Raw genomic sequence first — 25,185 nt, 5'->3', positions numbered from 1 at the left:
GTTGTGTTGTGGTCTGAATTTAAAATTTATTAAATTGAGATTTTGTGGTCACTGGCCTAAACACAATACCCAACACTATCAAAGTTAATTAATGAAAAATGAAAATCTGAAATGTCTTGAGTCAATAAGTATTCAACCCCTTTGTTATGACAAGCCTAAATAAGTTCAGGAGTAAAAATGTGCTTAACAAGTCACCTACTAAGTTGCATGGACTCCTTGTTTAGTGTTTAGCATGATTTTTGATTGACTACCGCATCTCTGTACCCCACACGTACAATTATATGTAAGGTCCCTCAGTCAAGCAGTACATTTCAAACATAGATTCAACCACAAAGACCAGGGAGGTTTTCCAATGCCTCGCAAAGATTGGTACCAAATGGTAGATGGGTAAAAAAAAAGCAGACATTGAATATTACTTTGAGCATGGTGAAGTTATTAATTACACCTTGGATGGTGTATCAATACACCCAGTCACTACAAACTCAGTTGCCGGAGAGAAAGGAAACCGCTCAGGGATTTCACCATGAGGACTGTAGTGATTTCCTTACCATTTGAATATAGGCACTGCCCAAGTCTGGTGGGGCGTTGTTTCAGATGCATGCAGTCCACATTCGAAGTTACCAAAAGCCAAATGGCAAAAAGCATTCACAGAGATCCAGGGATATGGTGCAAAAAATAATAATAATAATCTTTTAGATCTATCAAAAATAATTATCAGATCAAATTTGAGCTTAAAAACACAAAAAAATAAAAAATAATACAGCGTCAATAATATGTAGATAATCTGTGTATATGGTCAAAAGACTGCGTCTAGCTAGGAAAGCTTTTCTTCTGTAGGCCTATTGTGTGGTGTATTGTTTTACGTCAGGTAGCTAGCCAACTTAGTGTCATGTGTGTCTTGATTATTGTTTAACATTTTAGAGTCATATTCTCTAATCCCCAGGTTGGAACCAATATGGCTGAATATTCTGCCAGGCGACAAAAAGAACATGACAGCCGAACCCTTTGTTCTGACTCTTGAGGACAATCACTTCTACTACCTGGCATTCACCATCAGGAATGGGTAGGCTCTAGGTCAGAAGACATTATGTTTCATTGTTGTTGTTTTACATAAAATCATGTTAAATATTGTTACAGGGAAGGTAGTGTTGCCTGAATGATTTAAAAAAAATGTATATCTCTTAATATAAAAAACTCAATTGGATGTTCTAAGTTCATAACAATGCTTAAACCACATCAGGAGATCACTTTTGAGGAATAGAAAAAATCTAAGAAGTATAGATTTTTTAGTGTAGTTAACCTTTAATTAAAGTGTGCAGGCACCTTGCACTGTTGTTAAGTTAGCTGTGTTTCTGCAGCGTATGACATGGAGTTTGCAAAACAAATGGTATGATGCAAATAATCCTGATATCATTCTGGCCGGTAGACATAAGCTAATTTGTAGCTACGGTAGTTAACATTTAATTGAAAAGGTTTTTGAGAAAGCAGAAGACGGTTAGGCCTATCATTAGCATCACTAGATTTTTCCTGTTCCTTAATTGTATGAAACCTAGAAGTTTTACATCATATTATGAGGCATGTCTTATCTTACCTTGCTTCAAAGTAGCCTGTAGCCAAAATCGGACAATAGAAACGTGGAGGAAATTCTTTTATAAAGAGTTTTTCATGTGCATTTTCCTGTTCTATTGGTTTTCATTCATTGTCTAGCAGCCAAACGCATTATCCTAGTCATATTAGCAACACATAATTGTTGTTGCATATTTAGATCTCCCCTCTTTTTACATTTCTAAAGGACATTTTCATCTCTGTCCATGAAACTGCTTGCATGTGCAGTGCACATTTTAGAAAAGTGTTTCACGCAAATTGCATTTTGAAACATTCGCGCCTAGGCCTACTGCCGTGTGCATATCGCTGCGCCTAGAATGTGACTAAATAAAAGCTTATCAACATTTTAAACTAAACATTCTGATCTGTTCCATATGCCTTAATAATTGATATGGCATATACCCTCTACTACACCACTACTGGTAGAGGTTGGGGGAGTAGAGGGTAAAGTGGTTACTTTCTTCCCATGGATTCATTTTGTAGCTGAAATTAATAGCTGCATTTTTGGGGGGACAATTTGTCTACAATTTGTCATGATTGGCCATATGTCACTTCAACAATTTCATAGACTGTGTAGTAATGTTTTAACATTGTTATTGTTTGTACTTTTAGAAAATGTGCAGATTCTGTAATAGAGAAGGTTAAAAAAAAATACCCAGCAAGAAATTAAGAAATAACCCACTGTTAGGTCAAAAATACATGAATAACAATAACCCAGCAAAATAGTAGAACAATTACCACTGTTGGGACAAAGAAACCAAATGTATGGGTAAAACAAGTAACTTAAAATTAACATGTTGGGTCATTCACCTAATCCAACAGTGCTGGGTCAAAATAATCCAGTGCTGGGTATGTACTATAGTGATCCAGCACTGGGTTACAGAATTGGGTCCTAATTGACCCAGCATTTTTTAAGTCTATATATGTCTCTAGTTGTGACAATGTGCCCTGGTCTAAAGTAGTGCACTGCATAGGGAATAGATTGCCATTTGGGACGCAACCAGGATCACACCAATCACTCCTCTGATTGCTTCAATTAGGGCCATTAAACCTCTTCTGGTGTGACATGGTGACATAGAGCCACATGGCACAGAGAGCATATTTAGATTGAACTTTCACTCACAACAGGAAACGTATTAGTATAGGTCAGGGTTGGGATGAATCCCCCCATTTCCGCTGTGGAACGGCTTGGTATTCTGCTGTTATCTAAATGAGGATGAATGACTGCTAATTTTCATGTCACTTGCCTTCACTTCCCTTGATGTATTCCATTGCTAGCATACATATCTATGAGTTATTTCTCTATGGACCACTACGCCCTCTTGTTTACCTTAGGATATTCACGAGGATATTCTTGATTAGTCTACATAAATTCCTCAGGGTTGTCCTCACATGACCTACTTTCCTATCTCGCTAGGTCAAACTAATTCACTTGGTTTGCACTACCTTAAAGGGATAGTTATCCCAAATTACAAAATGCCATATTGGTTTCCTTACTTTGTAAGCAGTCTACAAGGTAAGAGAACAATCCATGCTGTGGAATGCTAAGGAAGCCAATAAGTACATGTGTAATTTGGACGATCCCTTTAAGAAGACACTGATGTCAAAATGCATTACACACCATGCACTGTAGCCAATTAGTTTTGTCTTTGTAGCTTATATTTCAAAGTTAAACTACTTTTTAACTTACAGTGCCTTCAGAAAGTATTCACACCCCTTGACTTTTTCCACATTTTGTTGTGTTACAGCCTGACTTTAAAAATGATGACATTTGATTTTGTGTCACTGATCTACAAACAATACCTCATTATGTCGAAGTGGAATGATGTTTTTAGAAATGTTTATAAATGAATACAAAATGAAAAGCTGAAATCTTTAGAGTGAAGAGGTATTCAACCCTTTTGTTATGGCAAGCCTAAATAAGCTCAGGAGTAAAAATGTGCTTAACAAGTCACACAATAAGTTGAATGGACTCACTCTGTGTGTAATAAAAATGTTTAACATGATTTTTAAATGACTACCGCATCTCTGTACCCCACACATTTCAAGCACAGATTCAAGTACAAAGACCAGGGAGGTTTTCCAATGGTTCACAAAGATAGGCACCTATTGGTAGATGGGTAAAAAAAAAAACTAAACAAAACTGATATTGAAAATCCCTTAAAGCATGGTGCAGTAATTAATTACAGTTTGGATGGTTTATCAATACACCCAGTCAATACAAATATACAGATGCCGTTCCTAACTCGCCCAGGGATTTCACCATGAGTCCAATGGTGATTTTAAAACATTTACAGAGTGGTTGTGATAGGTGCTAACTGTGGATGGATCAAAAACATTGTAGTTACGCCACAATACTAACACACTGTAAATTACAGAGTGGAAAGAAGGAAGTCTGTACAGAATAAAAATATTCCAAAACTTGCATCCGGTTTGCAATAAGGCACTAATGTAATAGTACAGAAAATGTGGCAAAGAAATACACTATGTGCTGAATACAAAAGGTTGTGTTTGGGGCAAATCCAAGACAACACATCACTGAGCATAAAAATACATTGTATAGAGCTAAGCACAGGAAAAATCATAGAGAAAAAGTTGGTTCAGCCTTCCAACAGATACTGGGAGACAAATTCCCCTTCAGCAGGACAATTACCTAAAACACAAGTCCAAATATACACTGGAGTTGCTTCCAAGATGACATTGGATGTTCCTGATTGGCCTAATTTACAGTTTTGACTGAAATTGGCTTGAAAATCTTCGGCAAGACTTGCAAATTGCTGTGTAGCAATGATCAACAACCAACTAGACAGAGCTTGAAGATTTTTTTTAAACAATACCGGGCAAATATTTTATAATCCAGGTGTGCAAAGCTCTTACACAGATAGACTCACAGCTGTAATTTCTGCTGATGGTGATTCTATGGTGAATCAAAGGTATTTATTCAGGAGGTTGGGTACTTATCTAAACAAGATACTGTATACTAGTGTTTTATTTTCCATTAATTCCATTAAAAAAGACAAATCCATTTTAATCCCACTCTGTGACACAACAAAATGTGTACAAATTCAAGGGGTGTGAATACTTTCTGAAGGCACGGTATTTCGCAGTGTATATAACTTCAGGTATATAACTTCAGGAAATCATTTTAGGCGTGAACACGGTCTACGCTGTGTCCTGTCTTCACCATGATTCAACCAATAAGGCCCCTCATAGGTTGGAACACAGACAGCCCAAACTCAGTCTTTAAAATAAATGTTTTTAGAAAGGAGGGATGAGTGACTCACAATGCGGTCGGGAGGAGGAGTGCTGCGGATGAAACACTTGATCTGCCCCTTCTCCCCATAGAGGGCTTGCTGGGTCTGGGTGCTGGAGATAGTGGGAGGACCTACAGCACAGCCAAGGGAAAACCAGTCAATCACTCCAATAAAACACTCACATATATCACTGGCCTATCAGAAGGCACACTTTAACGGCGCCAAGGCGGGGGACGGCGAAGGGCACAGGCATTATAATAGATTTGAGTTTACAGTAAAATGGAGATGAGCAATTATTCATGATGATACCATTTTTTTTTTAAGGTGAGATCCCCACCATGATGAAAAACGGGTTGTTTTTTATTGCTAAAAGGCAAAGAAAGAGACAAAGAAATGTATGAAGGGTTGGAGGGAGGGGGGTGGACAGCAGAGGACAGAGGAAGGGTTAGATTAAGGGCTAGAGAAAATTAGGTCATATTCCAGTTTGCCGTCCTGTGCGTTCGTTCTATTTCTTCTCCTGCGCCTGTGAAAGGAAACCTTTGAAATGTGTGACCTTTGACTGACACATGGTGACGATGATCGACTCCTGCTAATTTCCAGAACTGCTGACTATGAGAATAACAAACATACTCTTTTTTCTTTCCGTTCAACTGCAGCAGCATTTCACTCAACAAAACCGAGGAGCCCGAATTCTGTGTCACTGTTTACAGAAGCAAAACAGACATCAATAGAAGTTTTTAAAAAAAGGGAGGAAATAATAATACCTGGCTTCTTTTGAAGTAACAATCCTTTTTTTCAGGTGATTCTTGTAGTTCGTAATGCTTTTTAGCAGAAGGAATATCATAATAATATAATGACAGCCTAGTCCACATACTGCTTTATTTGTCCACCACAGCTACCAATTACAGTTACCATTGCATTCCTGCAGAATGTTGTACACTCTAAAACAACAGAACTGTCTCTTTCCCCTGTCTAAACCTTGTGCAACATGTACATGTTCCAGCCCAAATCCTCGGACCTCATTATCACTGGCGATGTCCCTGCCTCTGACTTGGGTGTCATTGAGCTACGCTTCTCTGACCACAAGGGTGTCACACTGCCTCTGACCGCTCCAACTCCTCTCCACTGCCCAAAGAGGACCATTAAATTCCTCAACCTGAAGAAACTTAACCCATCCCTCTTTCAGGAACACATCTGACTACAATGAACAGGTCCTCGATGACATGGTCAATCTGTATAACAGCACGCTGAGTAATACCCTGAAAAAAATGTACATTCCAGAGGTCGTCTCCTTGGTTCACTGCGCAGAATGAACTCATGACCGTAAGTTTGAGCGACTTGGGAGGAAGGAGGGCCTCACTGTCCACCGATTGGCCTATAAAGACTACCAGGTTCTGCTTAAAAGCAGCACGATTAGCTTTCTACTCTGCCATGATTGATAATAACAAAGGTAACCCCAGAACCCTGTTCTCTACCATCAACTGCCTTTTCAACCTTGCAAACCCATGCTCTATTGCAGCCTCATTTGAGCAGTGCAATAGCTACTCAGATTTTGTCAAGACAAAGATTGACACCATCAGGACAAACAACAAAGCCTCTAAGATTGCATGCACCCCACCTCCTGAAACCCCAACACAGACTGCCCCTCTCTTCAGCAACTTTACAGAAGTCACATCTGCTGTTGGGGAGTCAATCATCTGTAAAATAAAGGCCCCCACTTGCTCCCTTGACCCTATACCTACAGCCCTACTCAAAACCTGCTAATCTAGCCTGCTTATGTTTGGCACCAAACTGATCAACAATTCCGTGCTGATGGGAGAGCTACCATCGCTCTTCAAAACAGCTGCAGTCACCCCCTTACTGAAGAAACCCAACCTTGACCAGGGCATCCTATCCAACTACAGGTCCATCTCCAACCTCCCCTTCCTATCAAAAGCACTTGAGAAGGTGGTTGCAAACCATCTTCAATCACATCTATCATCTAACCAGTTGTACAAGGTTTTCCAGTCTGGCTTCTGGCCCTTGCACAGCACCCGAAACAGCTCTGGTTAAAGTTACCAATGACCTACTGATTGATGGCTGTTGATTCTGGATCTCCTAGCATCCTCCTCCTCTTAGATCTCAGTGCTGCTTTTGACAGCATAGACCACAGTATCCTCCTGTGGTATCTCAGAGAGCACACTGCTGTCTCTGGAATAGCTCTGAACTGGTTCTCCTCCTACCTCTCCAATAGGAAGCAATACATTACCATTGTAGAGTCCAGATCGAAAGAGTCTGCCGTCACATGTGGCGTCCAACAGGGGTCAGCGCTGGTGCCTAGCCTGTTTTTAATTTACATACTCCCTCTTGGACAAATCCTCAGAGATTATAACATCAACTTCCACTGCTATGCTGATGATACCCAGGTCTACATTAACACCAAACTGGAAACAATCTTTGCCCTAGGAAAACTCAGCAGCTGCCTAGAGGACATCAGGGCATTGCTGAAAGAAAACTTCCTCCAGTTGAACAGTAGCAAGAATGAGACTGTGCTTATTGGGACACCCAAATAGGTCACTAGTGCTGGAAACATCTGCCCTACAATCAACGGCCGGGCCATCCCCCTGTCCTCTGTCATCTTCAACGTAGGTGTCAAGTTTGATCCTGTCCTTTGAAGTCCTTCGATGCCCACATAAAACCAATATGTGAAACATCATTTTTCCACCTTAAAAACTTTGTCCGGTTCATACCATCACTCTCCCCGCTAGATGCAGAGAAACTCATCTACGCCTTCATCTTCTCTAATATGACCAGGACCAAGAAGTCAGATCACATCACTAAAGCATTGACTTCAAAATCTCATGCTTGTATTTAAAGACTTGAATGGATTGAGCCCCACCCACATCAGCGACCTCATCTCAATCACGAGCTATCTCGCACTCGCACTCTCCAGTGCAAAATGGGCCACTCTATACAGCCAAACGTATTCACACAGGGAGTGGGGAGTCCGAGAGATCTGACAAGGGACGGAGAAGTGCAAATGAGTGCTATTATTAGATGACTTTATCTCCCAGCACCAGCCTTGGAGCAGCTCTCCTGATCTACCGGAGGAGGTAGACAGGGTGGATGTATTTAATGGAGGAGGGGAGGGGATGGGAGGAGAAGAATCACACTTGTCTTTTCATACTAGCACTGGCAAGTTCTTAATTGAGGAAAAATGTACTTACTATGACTGTAATATGTGGTTGTCTCACCCAGCTATCTTAAGATGAAACTGTAAATCACTTTGGATAAGAGTGTCTGCTAAATGACTCAAATGTAAATGCAAAAAATGAAAGAAGAGAAGAGGAGGAAGGGTGTCACTTGTTTGTGATTGAATTTGAAGATTCACTAGCCTGTAATCTAAACTGATATGCTCTCTTTCACCATTGTTTTACTTTACAATATCAGTCTTAACCTTAACCTGTGCAATCAGCCTCCTCTCAGAAATGATGGTGATATTGGGGTTTAGCGTGAAAACCCTTTGGCCAAATGCTACACCTTTCCAGTTCGTCAAATAATGGACTTCCTGACTCAAGCTTCAAGGAGAGAATAAGCCTCCTTCATAAGGAAAGAGAAATTCATACACGCCAAACCTCTCTCTCTTATTGCATTGCTACAGCAGAACTGTATTACATCAAAACAGTTTGTCTACATGTCTCCAGAAGTCTTTCTCATTGACTGGTTAAACCTGCAATGAGAGCAGACAATAAGAGGGCCTCTTTGGCAAAGGAGAGGGGGGAAAAAAGTAAAATTTAAGGTCAGCCATTTTGTGAATACCTACACCCCTGCTATTCTTGTGCCATGAATTCTATGATGACATCCCGGCTTCAGAATTTGTGCTTGTACGGTGGAGTTAGTTGATAGAGTTCGCCATCGATTGCCTGACTCGCACGGTCTTCAGGCGTATTAAACAACTGTCTTTGTTTACTATATCTATTTATTGATCAGTTAAAGGTTGCAATAACTGTTAATTTCGCCTTGGCCAGCTGTAGCATTGCTGAGGTAAGACTGGGAAATTAGTCTGTTAGTCACTTTCTTCACCTTTAATGACATGTATCCTGTGTTGTTGTTTATTTCTGGTGGAACATGCTCATTCCAGTCAAGGTGAGGTCATTGTTGTAACGGCTTTCTTCTGTGGATGAAGGATCGGACCAAAGCGCAGCGTGGTTAGTGTTCATCATGTTTAATTAAAGCCAATAAACGTGAACACTACAAAATACAAAACAACGAAATGTGAAAAACCGAAACAGTTCTGTCTGGTGCAGACACACGAAGACATGAAGACAACCACCCACAAAACCCAACACAAAACAGGCTACCTAAATATGGTTCCCAATCAGAGACAATGACTAACACCTGCCTCTGATTGAGAACCATATCAGGCCAAACACAGAAACGGGAAAACTAGACACACCACATAGAATCCCCACTCAGCTCACATCCTGACCAACACTAAAACAAAGAAAACACAAAAGAACTATGGTCAGAACGTGGCAATTGTCAATTATGCTGATTATATTATCAAACGCTAATTGACAATGACTGTTTTTTCCCTTTCAGATAACAGACATACATTGCCTTCGAAAAGTATTCAGACCTTTTGCCTTTTTCCACATTTTGTTACCTTACAGTCTTATTCTATAATGGATTAAATTAGAGTCCACCTGTAGTGGAAAGGCACTTGTATAAGGTTCCACAATTGACAGTGCATGTCAGAGAAAAAACCTAGCCAAGAGGTCGAAGGAAGTGTTCGTAGAGCTCCGACACATGATTGTGTCGAGGAACAGATCTGGATAAGGGTACCAACAAAATTCTGCAGCATTGAAGGTCCCCATTGCCTTACCTTCTCACGCCGTTTGCACACACTGTATATAGACTTTTTTTCTATTGTGTTATTGACTGTACGTTTGTTTATTTCATATGTAACTCTGTTGTTGTTTGTGTCGCACTGCTTTGCTTTATCTTGGCCAAGTCGCAGTTCTCAACTGGCCTACCTGGTTAAATAAAGGTGAAATAAAACATTTATTAAAAAAAGGTTCCCAAGTACACAGTGGCCTCCATCATTCTTAAATGGAAGATGTTTGGAACCACCAAAACTTTTCCTAGAGCTGGCGCCCGGTCAAACTGAGAAACCGGGGGAGAAGGGCCTTGGTCAGGGAGGTGACAAAGCACCCGATGGTCACTCTGATAGAGCTCTAGAGTTCCTCTGTAGAGATGGGAGAACCTTCCAGAAGGACAACCATCTCTGCGGCACTCCACCAATCAGGCCTTCATGGTAGAATGGTCAGATGGAAGCCACTCCTCAGTAAAAGGTTGCTGAGCTATAGTCAATGAACAGGATTCTTACATAAGTATTCCTCTAGTCCAGATAGGATAGCGTAGTGTGCAGTGCGATGGCGATTGCATCGTCTGTGGATCTATTGGAGCTGTAGGGAAATTTAAGTGGGTCTAGGGTGTCAGGTAAGATAGACGTGATATGATCCTTAACTAGCCTTCATGATGACAGAAGTGAGTGCTACGGGCTGATAGTCACTTAGTTCAGTTACCTTTGCTTTCTTGGGTACAGGAACAATGGTGGACATCTTGAAGCAAGTGGGGACAAACTTCTTCTCCATGGTCTACGTAAGACATTTAAGCATGATAACCCTTGCAAAGTTGCCGGCCCAGACGGCATCCCTAGCCGCTTCCTCAGAGCATGTGCAGACCAGCTGGCTGGAGTGTTAACGGACATATTCAATCTCTCCCTATCCCAGTCTGCTGTTCCCACATGCTTCAAGAGGGCCACCATGTCCCTGTTCCCAAGAAAGCTAAGGTAACTGAGCTAAACGACTATCGCCCCGTAGCACTCACTTCTGTCATCATGAAGTGCTTTGAGAGACTAGTCAAGGATCATATCACCTCCACCCTACCTGACACCCTAGACCTACTCCAATTTGCTTACCGCCCCAATAGGTCCACAGACGACGCAATCACACTGCACACTGCCCTAACCCATCTGGATAAGAGGAATACCTATGTAAGAATGCTGTTCATCGATTACGGCTCAGCATTTAACACCAGAGTACCCTCCAAACTCATTAAGTTCGAGACCCTGGATCTCGAACCCGCCCTGTGCAACTGGGTCCCGGACTTTCTGACGGGCTGCCTCCAGGTGGTGAGGGTAAGAAACAACATCTCCACCCCGCTGATCCTCAATACTGGGGCCCCACAAGGGTGCGTTCTCAGCCCTCTCCTGTACTCCCTGTTCACCCATGACTGCATGGCCATGCACGCCTCTAGCTCAATCATCAAGTTTGCAGACGACACTACAGTGGTAGGCTTGATTACCAACAACGACGTGACAGCCTACACGAAGGAGGGGAGGGCCCTCGGAGTGTGGTGTCAGGAAAATAACCTCACACTCAACGTCAACAAAACATAGGAGATGATCATGGACTTCAGGAAACAGCAGAGGGAGCACTCCCCTATCCACATCGACGGGACAGTAGTGGAGAAGGTGGATAGTTTTAAGTTCCTCGGCGTACATATCACGGACAAACGGAAATGGTCTCCCCACACAGACAGCGTGGTGAAGAAGGCGCAACAGCACCTCTTCAACCTCAGGAGGCTGAACAAATGTGGCTTGTCACCAAAAACACTCACAAACTTTTACAGATGCAGAACCGAGAGCATCCTGTCGGGCTGTATCACCGCCTGGTACGGCAACTGCTCCACCCACAACTGTAAGGCTCTCCAGGGGGTGGTGAGGTCTGCACAGCACATCACCAGGGGGCAACTATCTGCCCTACAGGACACCTACACCACCCGGTGTCACAGGAAGGCCAAAAAGATCATCAAGGAAAACAACCACCCGAGCCACTGCCTGTTCACCCCACTATCATCCAGAAGGCGAGGTCAATACAGGTGCATCAAAGCTGGGACCGAGAGACTGAAAAACAGCTTCTATCTCAAGGCCATGAGACTGTTAAACAGCCATAACTAACATTGAGTGGCTGCCGCCAACATACTGACTCAAATCTCTAGGCACTTTAATAATAAAAAATTGGATGTAATAAATGTATCACTAGTCACTTTAAACAATGCCACTTTATATAATGTTTACATACCCTACATTACTCATCTCATATGTATATACTGTACTCTATACCATCTACTGCATCTTGCCTATGCCGTTCGGCCATCGCTCATCCATATATTTGTTTGTACATATTCTTACTCATTCCTTTACACTTGTGTGTATAAGGTAGTAGTTGTGAAATTATTAGATTACTTGTTAGATATTACTGCATGGTCGGAACTAGAAGCACAAGCATTTCGCTACACTCGCATTAACATCTGCTCACCATGTGTATGTGACCAATAAAATTTGATTTGATTTGATATACAGAGGGTAGTGCGATCGGCCCAGTACATCACAGTGGCCAAGCTTCCTGCTATCCAGGACCTATATAATAGGTGGTGTCAGAGGAAAGCCCATAAAATTGTCAGAAACTCCAGTCACTCAAGGTATAGACTGTTTTCTCTGCTACCGCATGGCAAGCAGTACAGGAGCGCTAAGTCTAGGACCAAAAGGCTCCTCAACAGCTTCTACCCCCAAGGCCTAAGACTGGTGAACAATTAATCAAATTGACACCAGACCATTTACATTGACCCCCTCCCTCCCTCCCTCCCTCCCTTCCTTCCTTCCTTCCTTCCTTCCTTCCGTACACTGCTGCTACTTGCTGTTTATTATCTATGCATAGTCACTTCACCCCTACCTACATGTACAAATTGCCTCAACTAACATGTACCTCCACACACTGACTCGGTACCGGTAACCCCTTTATTGTTATTCTGATTGTGTTACTTTTTCTTATTATGTTTTACTTTAGTCTATTCTGTAAATATTTTCTTAACTCTTCTTGAACTGCACTGTTGGTTAAGGGCTTGTAAGTAAGCATTTCATGCATGTGACAAATAAAGTTGGATTTTATTTTATTTTGATTGGTCAGACCAGCGTTGAATAGACCTTAGCACGGGTACTTTCTGATTGAGTTTCTGCCTATAGGAAGGGAGGAGCAAAATTGAGTCGTGATCAGATTTGCTGAAAGGAGGGCGGTGGAGGGCCTTGCAGGCATTTCGAAAAGCTAAGTGGCAGTTGTCCAATGTTTAACTGGCACGAGTACTACAGTCAATGTGTTGGTAGAACTTAGGTAGCATTTTCCATTAAATTTGCTTAAGGATCAGACACTTTTTTCCAATTTTCGCTTAAAATGACATACCCAAATCTAACTGCCTGTAGCTCAGGACCTGAAGCAAGGATATGCATATTCTTGATACCATTTAAAAGGAAACACTTTGAAGTTTATGGAAATGTGAAATGAATGTAGGAGAATATAACACATTAGATCTGGTTAAAGATCATGCAAAGAAAAAAAATAATATATTTTTTCAGTCATCTTTGAAATGCAAGAGAAAGCCCACACTGTATTATTCCAGTAATTTAGATTTTGGCCAATAAATGGCAGCAGTGTATGTGTAAAGTTTTAGACTGATTTAATGAACCATTGCATTTCTGTTCAAAATGTTGTATCAAGTCTGCCCAAATGTGCCTAATTGGTTTGTTAATACATTTTCAAGTTCATAACTGTGCACTCTCCTCAAACAATTGCATGGTATTATTTCACTGTAATAGCTACTGTAAATTGGGCAGTGCAATTAGATTAACAAGAATTCCTGGGAAATGTTCTTGTTACTTACAACCTCATGCTATTCACATTAGTGCCAGCAGGGGGAGATCGATCCTCTAGAGGTTAAATCCAAAATGCTGGAGTATAGGTGCAAATTTACACATTAATAACAAACTTGTAAGCTATCTGTAAATACGAATACAATTGTTCAATTATGAGCCTTGTTGGTTAACACACAGAAAACGTGAGCAACATTTGCAATAGCTATGATTGGCTGAGATAATGAGTGGGCTGGACATGCCAAGGGAGGAGTACAAATTGGTCTGCCAAAGAATTTCATCAGTCTGTGTTGGTAATCCTGTCTAACTTTTTTAAAGGGTATTGTGTAGTGGAGCTGCATAAATGTAGCTCTCCACTTTCTGGAGGATCAAGCTTTGAAATCAGTGGAATTAAAGTATGATAGCTAAAGAGATGGAGGGAACACCTGTCTCCAGATTACATCTTCAAACTAAGGGCAACCGTGGCATGGCATTCCTGACAGGGAGACGCGTCCATGCACAATGATGTATACAGGTAAGATAGTCTAGCATCAGCTAGCTACATTTTTAGATATTACACATTTTCTAATTTTGACAGAAAGTGGTTCAATTTCAAGCTAAAGTGTATTGTTAGCTAGCTAGCTAACGTTAGCTGGCTGGCTCCCTAGCTGATGTTATCATTCGTTTCCCAGAGCCGGTTGGTTGGTTAGCTCCCAGCAATGCGGCATTGTTGGCACTGTTCATTGTTTAACTAGCTAACATTGGCTGGCTGGCTCGTTAGCTAACGTTACGTGACGTGTGTACAAAACCTATTGAATATGGCCAGTGTCAGTAAACGTCTGCAAAAAAGCATAATTAAATCATAGCCAGCAGAGCTGGTTTGGCTGTTTTCATGCTATCCAGAGTTTAAAAAAATCATCGGCCAGAGCGTCAAGTGTGCGCTTCGAGAGTGAAACAAGATGGGTGGGGTTAAGGTGAGGGTGTGGACGATGCTGAATGGGTGTAGACGAAGAAGAGCTCTTCACTAGATAGCAAAACACTTAAAGGCGATTTTCTCAAAAGTGAGTTTACAAGTTGATCAAATTTCAAAGCAGATTTACTTTGTCTTTGTTCCTCAAATGCAGTGTATTATATACCATTATGTAGCTCTGTGTCTCTACTTTTATCTAATGTAAAAACACAATTTCAAATTTTGCTGCATAAGACCTAATCCAGATGGTGAGTCACGTCAGCTCTGCTTCTAGCTCCTAAACGACTTTGCAGTATTTTGTTTTATTGTGTATTATTTCTTACATTATTATCTCCAGATTTTTTTTGTGTTATTACATACAGCCGGTAGGAACTTCTGGATATCAGAGCGGCGGTAACTCACCAGCATTACGACCAGGAATACGACTTTCCCAAATTGGATCCTTTGTTCGTACCTCCCAGGGAAATTTTGCTTATTCCAGAGGCTGCTCCAAAACACCACTTGCAGAGAAGAGGTATTTGGAGTGGACTTCTAGTCTGACTCAGGAGGCGTGCGCACCATCCACTGCTTCCGAATATATTACTCTCTAATGTTCAGTCTCTGGATAATGAAGTAGAGGAGCTCAGGGCGAGGATCTCCTTCCAGAGAGACATCAGGGATTGTAACATACTCTGTTTCTCCCTCCGGGAAGAAGAAAGGCAAGGGTGTATGTTTCATGATTACCTACTCATGGTGTGATTGTGATAACATACAGAAACTTAAGTCCTTTTGTTCACCCGACCTGGAATACCTCACAATCAAATGCCAACGGTATTACCTCCTAAGAGAATTCTCTCCGGTTATAGTCACAGCCGTGTATATTCCCTCTCAAGCAGATACCACGACGGCCCTCAAAGAACTACACTGGACTTTATGCAAACTGGAAATCACATATCCTGAGACCGCATTTATTGTAGCTGGGGATTTTAAGATCAAATGTTTCATATGAGGCGACAGTACAGAATGTCACCTTTTATTTTAGGGTATTTTCATACATATCTGTTTTACTGTTTAAAAATGAATGCACTTTATTTATCTAGTTCCCCCATTTGAAGAAGTATTTGGACAAATTCACCTGTAGTTTATTAAAGTGTAAAGTAATCAAAGGTTTAGTATTTAGCTCCATATTCCTAGCATGCAATGACCACATCAAGCTTATGGCTCTACAAACTTGTTGGATGCATTTGCAGTTTGTTTTAGTTGTGTTTCAGATTTAATTTGCCCAATATGAACTGAATGATGTATAATGTATTGTGTAATTTTGGAGTCACTTTTATTCTAAATAAATTATATTTCTGAACACTTTTAGATGAATGTGAATGCTACCATGTTTATCAATAATAATGAGTTAATTCTGAATACTGATGAGTAAGAAAGTTACAGAGGAACAAAGATCATACCACCAAAATAATGTTTCTCCCCTATGTAATGGTGACATGATATTTTGGTGGCATGATCCTTGTGCATCTGTAATTTTCTCACTCATCATTATTCACGATTCATTCATGATTATCCGTAATCATTGTAGCATCCATATTAATGTAGAAGTGTTCAGAAACATAATCTATTCTTATTTACAATAAAAGTGACTCCAAATTGACACAATACATTATTTACCATTCATTTCTCTTGGACACAACATAATCCGAAACACAACCAAAACTGCAAATTCATCCAACAAGTTTGTTGAGTCAGAAGCTTGATGTAGTCATTGTGTGTGAGGAATATGGGACCAAATACTAAAGTTTTGAATAAATGTAATACACTATAAGTGAATTTGTCCATACCCCGACACCTTCACATGGGGGGACTAGATAGATAAAGTGCATTCATTTCTAAACAGTAAAAGAGATATGTATGAAAATACCCTCAAATACAAGGTGACATTCTGTACTTTCACCTTATATAAAACATTTTATTTCATATACAAAATGATTGAGAATAGAATCAAATTAAACGTTTTAGCTTCAGTGTCCAAATAAATATGTAGGGGAGTGCATCTAAAGTAGGAGTAGGGTTGAGCGATATTATGATAGTATCAGGTGTCAATGATGATTGACAGCTATCTTGATATGACAGATGATAGCATTACCTCTAAACAGTTACAGTTCATTTTTACTTAGTAAGTTAGTCCTAGCTGTAATCAAATCCATGCTTTTCTTCTCCCAGTTAAAAGCAAACTACATTATGACCCCATGATATTGACACCACTATTGTAAATATGTCTCTGCTTTTACTTTGTTGTCCCAGAGTCCAGCTAGCCTGAAACATGTCCCTGAGCTTGGAACAGCTTCTACATTCCACTGGGCAAAAACTAGTTGAATGAATGTCGTTTCCACGTAATTTCAACCCCAAATATTTTGCGATGAGGTTAAATCAATGTGGAAAACTGATTGGATTTTTAAAAGGCCAATTATTGAAGGCAATTTACTTTTTCTTCACCCAACTTTTAACCTAAATCCAATGACATGGTGAATTTTTTTGTTGATTTCATGTTGAATTCATGTTAGTTGACAACTCAACCGAATGTAAATTAAAACTAGACGTTGAACTGATGTCTTTGCCAAGTGGGATCCAACTTGGAAATTAATTTGGCATTCATCCTGATGTGAAGTGCACTTACCATTCACAGTGAGGGACACTTCCTTTTCTCCAGCTCCAACTCGGGGGACCACCGCCCGGCATACGTACTTCCCAGCATCATCCTGCCTCACCGCCTTGAGCGTCAGGATGTTGTCATTGCTAAGCACCTGTGGACAGTCACGAAAGGTCAGGTTTGGTTAAAGGTCAAAGGTCAGGCTGGTGATAAAACACTTGTCTCTGAACCCACGGCTGCAGCCGAGTACTATCCAATCCTCGTATAAGCCAATCACAATTAACTCTCACCAAAAGGAGAGTGTTGGCAAGCATCCTAAAGTCTGCAAAGCCACTTGAGCCACTGCTTTAATAAACAGTATAAAAGTGTATGATAACTCAATAATATCAACATAAACTGCATGGGTGGAATTGCCTATATGACAAACTGAAAGCAGTGGACCATCTAAAATATATTATTTTCAACCAATATCATTATGAATGTCAAATCAAAGTTTATTTGTCACGTGCGCTGAAAACAACAGGTACTTACAGTGAAATGCTAACTTACAGGCTCTAACCAATAGTGCAAAAAATGTATTAGGTGAACAATAGGTAAGTAGCATCATACCCAAGAAGACTCTAGGCTGTAATCACTGTGTGATGTGTGCTTCAACAAAGTACTGAGTAAAGGATCTGAATACTTATGTAAATATGATAGCAAAAATATCACATTTTTGGGGGGGGCTTTGTCTTTATGGGGTATTGTGTGTAGATTGACGAGTAAAAAAAACAATTTAATCAATTTTAGAATAAGGCTGTAACCTAACAAAATTTGGAAAATGTCAAGCCATCTGAATACTTTCAGAAGGCATTGTAGAATAGAATATAATACTTTATTGCCCTTAATCCTTATACTACCAACATATTTTACATGCATGGATTACGAACTGGGGTTATTTTGAGCCCAAGAAGAAACTATTGGGAAAAATAAACAATCATAGCAAAATATAAACTTAATTCTAATCAAAACATACACTAAGTTTACAAAACTATGATTCACCTGGTCAGTGTATGTCATGGAAATATCAGGTTTCCTAATGTTTTGTACACTCAGTGTAATTAGACATGTACATTATGTTATCTGAGATATTTTTTTTACCTAAACAGACCATAGCAAAAGTACAGTTAATTTGCATATTCTGTCAAAAGATAATGTACATTTCCCCTTAAATAATGTGCAGCTTTTTTCCAAAGTACAATTCACACTAATAATAAATAGCAGATTTACCATCACTTTATTGTAGTATCATTTAGTTTTTAGAATTTTAGAAATAAATATGAATTTAAAAATGGGCGGTACACCAACATTTGAAATATACTTAATTTTACTGACAAAAAGTAATTAACCAATTGATCCTGAGACAGCTACCAAAAATATTGCTTAATTTTCTTTATTTACTTTACTTTTTATTTACCCCACTGCCAGCATCGCTACCAGTGACACAATGGGAGTGGTAGGATCTATGGCAGGATGCTCCAAAAAGCATTCCTAAATCCTCAAAGTCACTTCAAACCAAATGTTACAGCAAACAATGAAACCTAAGTTGCACATATAGAATATTGGAGGGCATTATAGGAATTCTGGTATTTATATAACATCTGCAGTAGAATAACTATTTTTTTCGGGGGAATACACACCACTACAGTATGAGTACATTCAGAGTAGCTGGTTTCTGTCTTACAGTTCTACCAAGTATTCATACCACTGACAGACTTTCATGAGCTGTTTTGACTGCAACTAAGCATATATCTAAGGTATTTTAGATATTGTACACAGTCATAGCTATAGCCAGTTATAACCATAGAAAAGTACACCAGGTGCTCTATCTCTGCAGGTGATCTGTCTATCAGGTCAAGGTCACTGCAACAGGTACACCTCCACCCTCTGATTATATGTACAACTCTCCAGAGAAACCTGGATTCAAATAAACACTTTAGATTCGCCCTAGAATAACTACTTTTTGGAAAATACAGATTTTTATATGCACAAAAATAATGTTATTTTGGTTTTGTACACAGTCAGACTTTACATGGTATAGAAAAGTAAAATCTTAGTTTAGTACATGGGGAACTATATCTCTGCAGGTGATCTTTCTATCTGGTCAAAATCACCGATTCAGGTTCCCCTCCACCTTCTGGTGGTATGGATAAATTGTTATTATGTTTCTAGAGAAACATAGATTCAAATAAAGGGTCAGATCTACCAAATTACAATAGATGAATTTAAGTGTTTTTGTCTGGTGTCAAAATGACCCCGAAGGACTAGATTTTTTAAAAAGTCCATATTGATACAGAAACACCAAACAATAATTTATATTTATTAAGAACAAGATGATTGGCAAAGTCTTGTGGAATGATAAAAATATGTGCCTCTGGGCTCAAAGTAACCGAGTCGGTAGTATGAGGGTTAAGAGGGAAAGGGTCTTGCACAATAAGCAACTGGAAATACAAGCATAATAAAAAGGATGATGGTGATTACAATACCTACCACTCCAGAGCCACGTTTCATCCACACAATGGTGAGGGAGGGGTTTCCTGTCCAGGCACAGTTGAAGAGAGCATCTGATCCCTGGTCCACCTGTAGGGACTGTGGCTCAGCAGCCATTCTGGGCCCATCTGGAACCACAGGAACAGAAATGGTTACACTTGATTTGGATAGTCGCTTATAGATGATCTACAGATACTTAAGCTCCAGTATCAGCAAACAAATAATTGCAACTCTGTTGATACACAACAACTTGCTGGGGTTAGGGTAAAGGCTAGGGTTGAGTGTATGATTAGCGTGAGGGGAAGGGTAAGGTTGGGGTTAGGTCTAGGGTTAGGGTAAGGATTAAGGTTAGAGCGAGGGTTTATTGGATAGTTAGTTGAAATGTTGTTGACAGTTGGTTAACATCTACAAACCTTCTATTTGGGACTATCCATGTAGTGGTAGATGTGATTCGTAGTGCCTGTAGCTAGCTAGTTTTGGTTCCTTGGTGACTACTCACAGTAGTTTGTGTGTGTGCGTGCTTGCATATGTTGCTTGCGGATTTCTACTCACAGTAGACATCCACGTTCCTGCTGATGTTGGTGCTGCCCAGCGCATTGGTGACCTCACAGGAGACGGGCTCTGTGAAGAACGAGTGGTCCACGATGACCTCATAGGTGTCACCTGACACCTGTCTGATGACGCTGCCCCCTTTGGCCCATCTGAATATACAACAGAGTAGGTTGAAGTTAGACCTAGATGTGGATCTTGGGTCAGTTTTGCATTTTCCCCACTAAGGGTTAATTAGGATTAGGGGAGGGGAAGCTGATCCTAGATCTGTACCTGAAGCTGCCTCTGGATGCTGAACTTGGGTTGGTTTTGCATTTCCTCCCTTATGATTAAAGGGGCAATCTGCTGTTGCTACATCCATTTTTGGATTTATAAATGAATGATACTGTCTGTACCCATAGATTCTTGAAGATTATTACTTATAAATGCCTCATGAGATTTTGTACCGCATCTGAACCCAAAATACACAATGTTCGTAAACAAAGTAAACGTAAACAAACACCGGATAGCCTCCAAACATGGCTCAAACTATAATGTTGATATTATGGATGGTCAGTCCTTGCATCCATAGCTCTGTCTATGAATTTAAGAGTGGTTACATTAATCCAGCCCATACCTCATCTTCGGGAAAGATCTTTTCAGCATCTATGGTCAACTTCACTGTCTTTCCTGTTGTGACCACTCTGGCAGGAAGTTTAGGATCAGATCTAGGATCAGCTTTCCCTCCCCCAATTCTACCCTTAAAGGGGAAATACACAGTTAAAAAAATAACAAAGGGTTTCCCACTGCTGTTTCGGTAAAAAGCTGAGGTAAGGAACTGGAGAAATGTAAGCACTCTTAAATTCATAGACGGTTATGATTTGGGTGGGGGAGGGGAAGCTGATCTTAGATTTGTACCTAGAGGCCACTTCAGCCCAGAGTGGTTACAACTGGGAAGAGGGAAGACAATGTGGGCTATGAAATCCAACCAGCAGCCCCTTTGGAGGTGGACATGAAAGACCAGTGTCTGTGTCACAAATGGCACACAATTCCCTGTATAGTGCACTACTTTTGACCAGGGTACATAGGGAATGGCGTGCTATTTGGGACTCAGGCAGTTAAAACGTGTTGCATTCGAGTGCAATTTACTCCGGTGTTCTGCGCTTCGCCAAGCATAGTGAAACAACAAAAGAAAAGGTGGCTTTTGTTTTGTTTCGGTGCATTGCTTTTATCTCTTCTTCGTTTGAGCATATTCATGTGCTGCTTGTTGTCAACAAAGGGAGTGCTTGAGGAGGGCTTTACAATATAGGTTCTCTCATTTTGTCTCTGCCGTTCACACGCTTTGATGCCGAAGTCATTATAACAAAGTATAAATAAATTGGCTGTGCGAAGGACCTTGCCCGGCACATGCATATCTCACCGCAGTACCAGTAATAGGTAGATCAAGCACCTGAACAAAGAAACTATTGTTTACAATGACAGATGGGGGGGGGGGGGGGGGGGGTTAAGTAAAAAATACACAGAACCCAGTTTTGAATAAATGCGATGAACAATTATGTTGTAACTGCCCTGACCTGTTTTATGTTGTTTTTGTATGTGTTTAGGTCAGGGCATGTGTTTTGGGTGGGCAGTCTATGTTATCTGTTTCTATGTTGGTTGTGGTTGCCTGGTATGGCTCTTAATTAGAGGCAGGTGTTTTGCGTTCTCCTCTAATTAAGAGTCATATTTAGGTAGGGTGTTCTCACTGTTTGTTTGTGGGTGATTGTCTCCTGTGTCGTCGAATGTCTGAACCATACGGGACTGTTTGGCTGTTCGTTTCGTTTTGATGTCGTCTGTTTCCTGTCCGTGAGTTTACGTTTAGTTATGTAAGTTTATGTTCAGGTTTCGTTGACGTTGTTTTCTTGTTTTGTATATTTGAAAGTGTTTTGTTTTTCGTGTTGCCATCGTCGTTGTAAATAAAAAGATGGCTTATTTCCCGAAAGCTGCATTTTGGTCTGATGATCCTTCTCTCCTCTCCTCGTCCGAGGATGAGGAGAACGACAGCCCTTACAGAATCACCCACCACGCTAGGACCAAGAGGCAAGGGAAAACTCAATGGAGTAAGGGACAGGAGAAGAAGGAGCAATGGACATGGGACGATATATTGGACGGAAAGGGTTGCTACACATGGGAGGAGATCCTGGCTGGTAGGGATCGCCTCCCATGGGAACAGCTGGAGGCACTGAGGAGAGCAGAGGCTACCGGAGAGAGGAACCGGAGCTATGAGGGAACGCGTCTGGCACGGAAGCCCAAAAAGCCCGTAAGTAACACCCAAAAATTTATTGGGGGTGGGCTAAGAGGTAGTGGGCCAAGGGCAGGTAGGAGACCTGCGCCCACTTCCCAGGCTTACTGTGGAGAGCGGGAGTACGGGCAGGCGCCGTGTTACGCAGTAGAGCGCACGGTGTCTCCTGTACGAGTGCATAGGCCAGTGCGGGTTATTCCACCTCCCCGCACTGGTAGGGCTAGATTGGGTATTGAGCCAGGTGTCATGAGGCCGGCTCAACGCGTCTGGTCTCCAGTGCGTCTCCTCGGGCCGGCATACATGGCACCTGCCTTACGCATGGTTTCCCCGGTTCGCCTACATAGGCCGGTGCGGGTTATTCCACCTCCCCGCACTGGTCGGGCGACCGGGAGCATTCAACCAGGTAAGGTTGGGCAGGCTCAATGCTCAAGAGTGCCAGTACGCCTCCACGGTCCGGTATTTCCGGCGCCACCTCCCCGCCCCAGCCTAGTACCTACAGTGCCTACACTACGCACTAGGCTACCAGTGCGTATCCTGAGCCCTGTTCCTCCTCCACGCACTCTCCCTGTAGTGCGTGTATCTAGCCCGGTGCCTCCAGTTCCGGCACCACGCACTAAGCCTCCTGTGCGTCTCCAGAGCCCTGTACACACTGTATCTTCTCCCCCTACTAATCCTGATGTGCTTGTCCTCAGCCCGGTGTCACCAGTGCCGGTACCTCGCATCAGGTATAGAGTGGGCTTTGAGTGTACAGTGTGCCCTGTCCCTGCTCCCCGCACTAGTAGGAAGGTGCTTATCCTTAGCCCGGTGCCTCCAGTTCCGGCACCACGCACCAGGTCTACAGTGCGCCGTATCCGGCCAGAGCCATCCGTCTCCCCAGCGCCATCTGAGCCATCCGTCTCCCCAGCGCCATCTGAGCCATCCGTCTCCCCAGCGCCATCTGAGCCATCCGTCTCCCCAGCGCCATCTGAGCCATCCGTCTCCCCAGCGCCATCTGAGCCATCCGTCTCCCCAGCGCCATCTGAGCCATCCGTCTCCCCAGCGCCATCTGAGCCATCCGTCTCCCCAGCGCCATCTGAGCCATCCGTCTCCCCAGCGCCATCTGAGCCATCCGTCTCCCCAGCGCCGTCTGAGCCATCCGTCTCCCCAGCGCCGTCTGAGCCATCCGTCTCCCCAGCGCCGTCTGAGCCATCCGTCTCCCCAGCGCCGTCTGAGCCATCTGTCTCCCCAGCGCCGTCTGAGCCATCCGTCTGCAAAGAGCCTGCAAAGCCGCCCGACTGCCATGAGCCTGCTAAGCCGCCCGTCTGCCATGAGCCTACAGAGCCGTCTGCCAGGCAGGAGCCGCTAGAGCCGCACGCCAGACAGGAGCCGCTAGAGCCGCCCGCCAGACAGGATCTGCCAGAGCCGCCAACCAGACAGGATCTGCCAGAGCCGCCAACCAGACAGGATCTGCCAGAGCCGCCAACCAGACAGGATCTGCCAGAGCCGCCAACCAGACAGGATCTGCCAGAGCCGCCAACCAGACAGGATCTGCCAGAGCCGCCAACCAGACAGGATCTGCCAGAGCCGCCAGCGAGCCATGAGCAGCCAGAGCCGTCAGAGAGCCATGAGCGTCGAGAGCCGTCAGCCTGCCATGAGCGTCGAGAGCCGTCAGCCTGCCATGAGCGTCGAGAGCCGTCAGCCTGCCATGAGCGTCGAGAGCCGTCAGCCTGCCATGAGCGTCGAGAGCCGTCAGCCTGCCATGAGCGTCGAGAGCCGTCAGCCAGCCATGAGCGTCGAGAGCCGTCAGCCAGCCATGAGCGTCGAGAGCCGTCAGCCAGCCATGAGCGTCGAGAGCCGTCAGCCAGCCATGAGCGTCGAGAGCCGTCAGCCAGCCATGAGCGTCGAGAGCCGTCAGCCAGCCATGAGCGTCGAGAGCCGTCAGCCAGCCATGAGCGTCGAGAGCCGTCAGCCAGCCATGAGCGTCGAGAGCCGTCAGCCAGCCATGAGCGTCAAGAGCCGTTCAGTCAGGATCTGCCTGAGTATATCAGCCGGGACCTGCCCCTTGTCCCGGTGCTGCCCCTTGTCCCGGTGCTGCCCCTTGTCCCGGTGCTGCCCCTTGTCCCGGTGCTGCCCCTTGTCCCGGTGCTGCCCCTTGTCCCGGTGCTGCCCCTTGTCCCGGTGCTGCCCCTTGTCCCGGTGCTGGCCATTCATTTAGGGGATGTTAGTTTTAGGGTGGTCATTGGGAGGGGAAGACAGAAGCGGGGAGTGACTATGGTGGTGTGGGGACAGCGTCCAGAGCCGGAGCCACCACCGTGGTCAACTGCCCACCCAGACCCTCCCCTGGACTTTGTGCTGGTGCGCCCGGCGTTCGCACCTTGAGGGGGGGGTTCTGTAACGGTCCTGACCTGTTTTATGTTGTTTTTGTATGTGTTTAGGTCAGGGCATGTGTTTTGGGTGGGCAGTCTATGTTATCTGTTTCTATGTTGGTTGTGGTTGCCTGGTATGGCTCTTAATTAGAGGCAGGTGTTTTGCGTTCTCCTCTAATTAAGAGTCATATTTAGGTAGGGTGTTCTCACTGTTTGTTTGTGGGTGATTGTCTCCTGTGTCGTCGAATGTCTGAACCATACGGGACTGTTTGGCTGTTCGTTTCGTTTTGATGTCGTCTGTTTCCTGTCC

The 25,185-nt window shown here is 42.9% G+C and overlaps 1 protein-coding gene across 1 annotated transcript in view; it reads right to left on the bottom strand.

Annotated features, from left to right (window-relative positions):
* The window catches only part of LOC129820248 (kin of IRRE-like protein 3), a 333,546-nt gene that overhangs the window by 20,265 nt on the left and 288,096 nt on the right, over positions 1 to 25,185 (bottom strand). The window contains exons 7-10 of the mRNA XM_055877288.1: positions 20,274 to 20,422; positions 19,722 to 19,849; positions 17,220 to 17,346; positions 4,890 to 4,990 (exon numbers count right to left, since the gene is read on the bottom strand). Coding sequence (XP_055733263.1) covers positions 4,890 to 4,990; positions 17,220 to 17,346; positions 19,722 to 19,849; positions 20,274 to 20,422 — 505 coding nt within the window. The remainder of the gene's footprint in view (positions 1 to 4,889; positions 4,991 to 17,219; positions 17,347 to 19,721; positions 19,850 to 20,273; positions 20,423 to 25,185) is intronic.

This window comes from Salvelinus fontinalis, chromosome 2 (genome assembly GCF_029448725.1).
Source record: "Salvelinus fontinalis isolate EN_2023a chromosome 2, ASM2944872v1, whole genome shotgun sequence".
NCBI lineage: Eukaryota > Metazoa > Chordata > Actinopteri > Salmoniformes > Salmonidae > Salvelinus > Salvelinus fontinalis.
The sequence above is the reverse complement of the archived record's forward strand: the minus strand, read 5'-3'. Positions and strand labels throughout refer to the sequence as shown.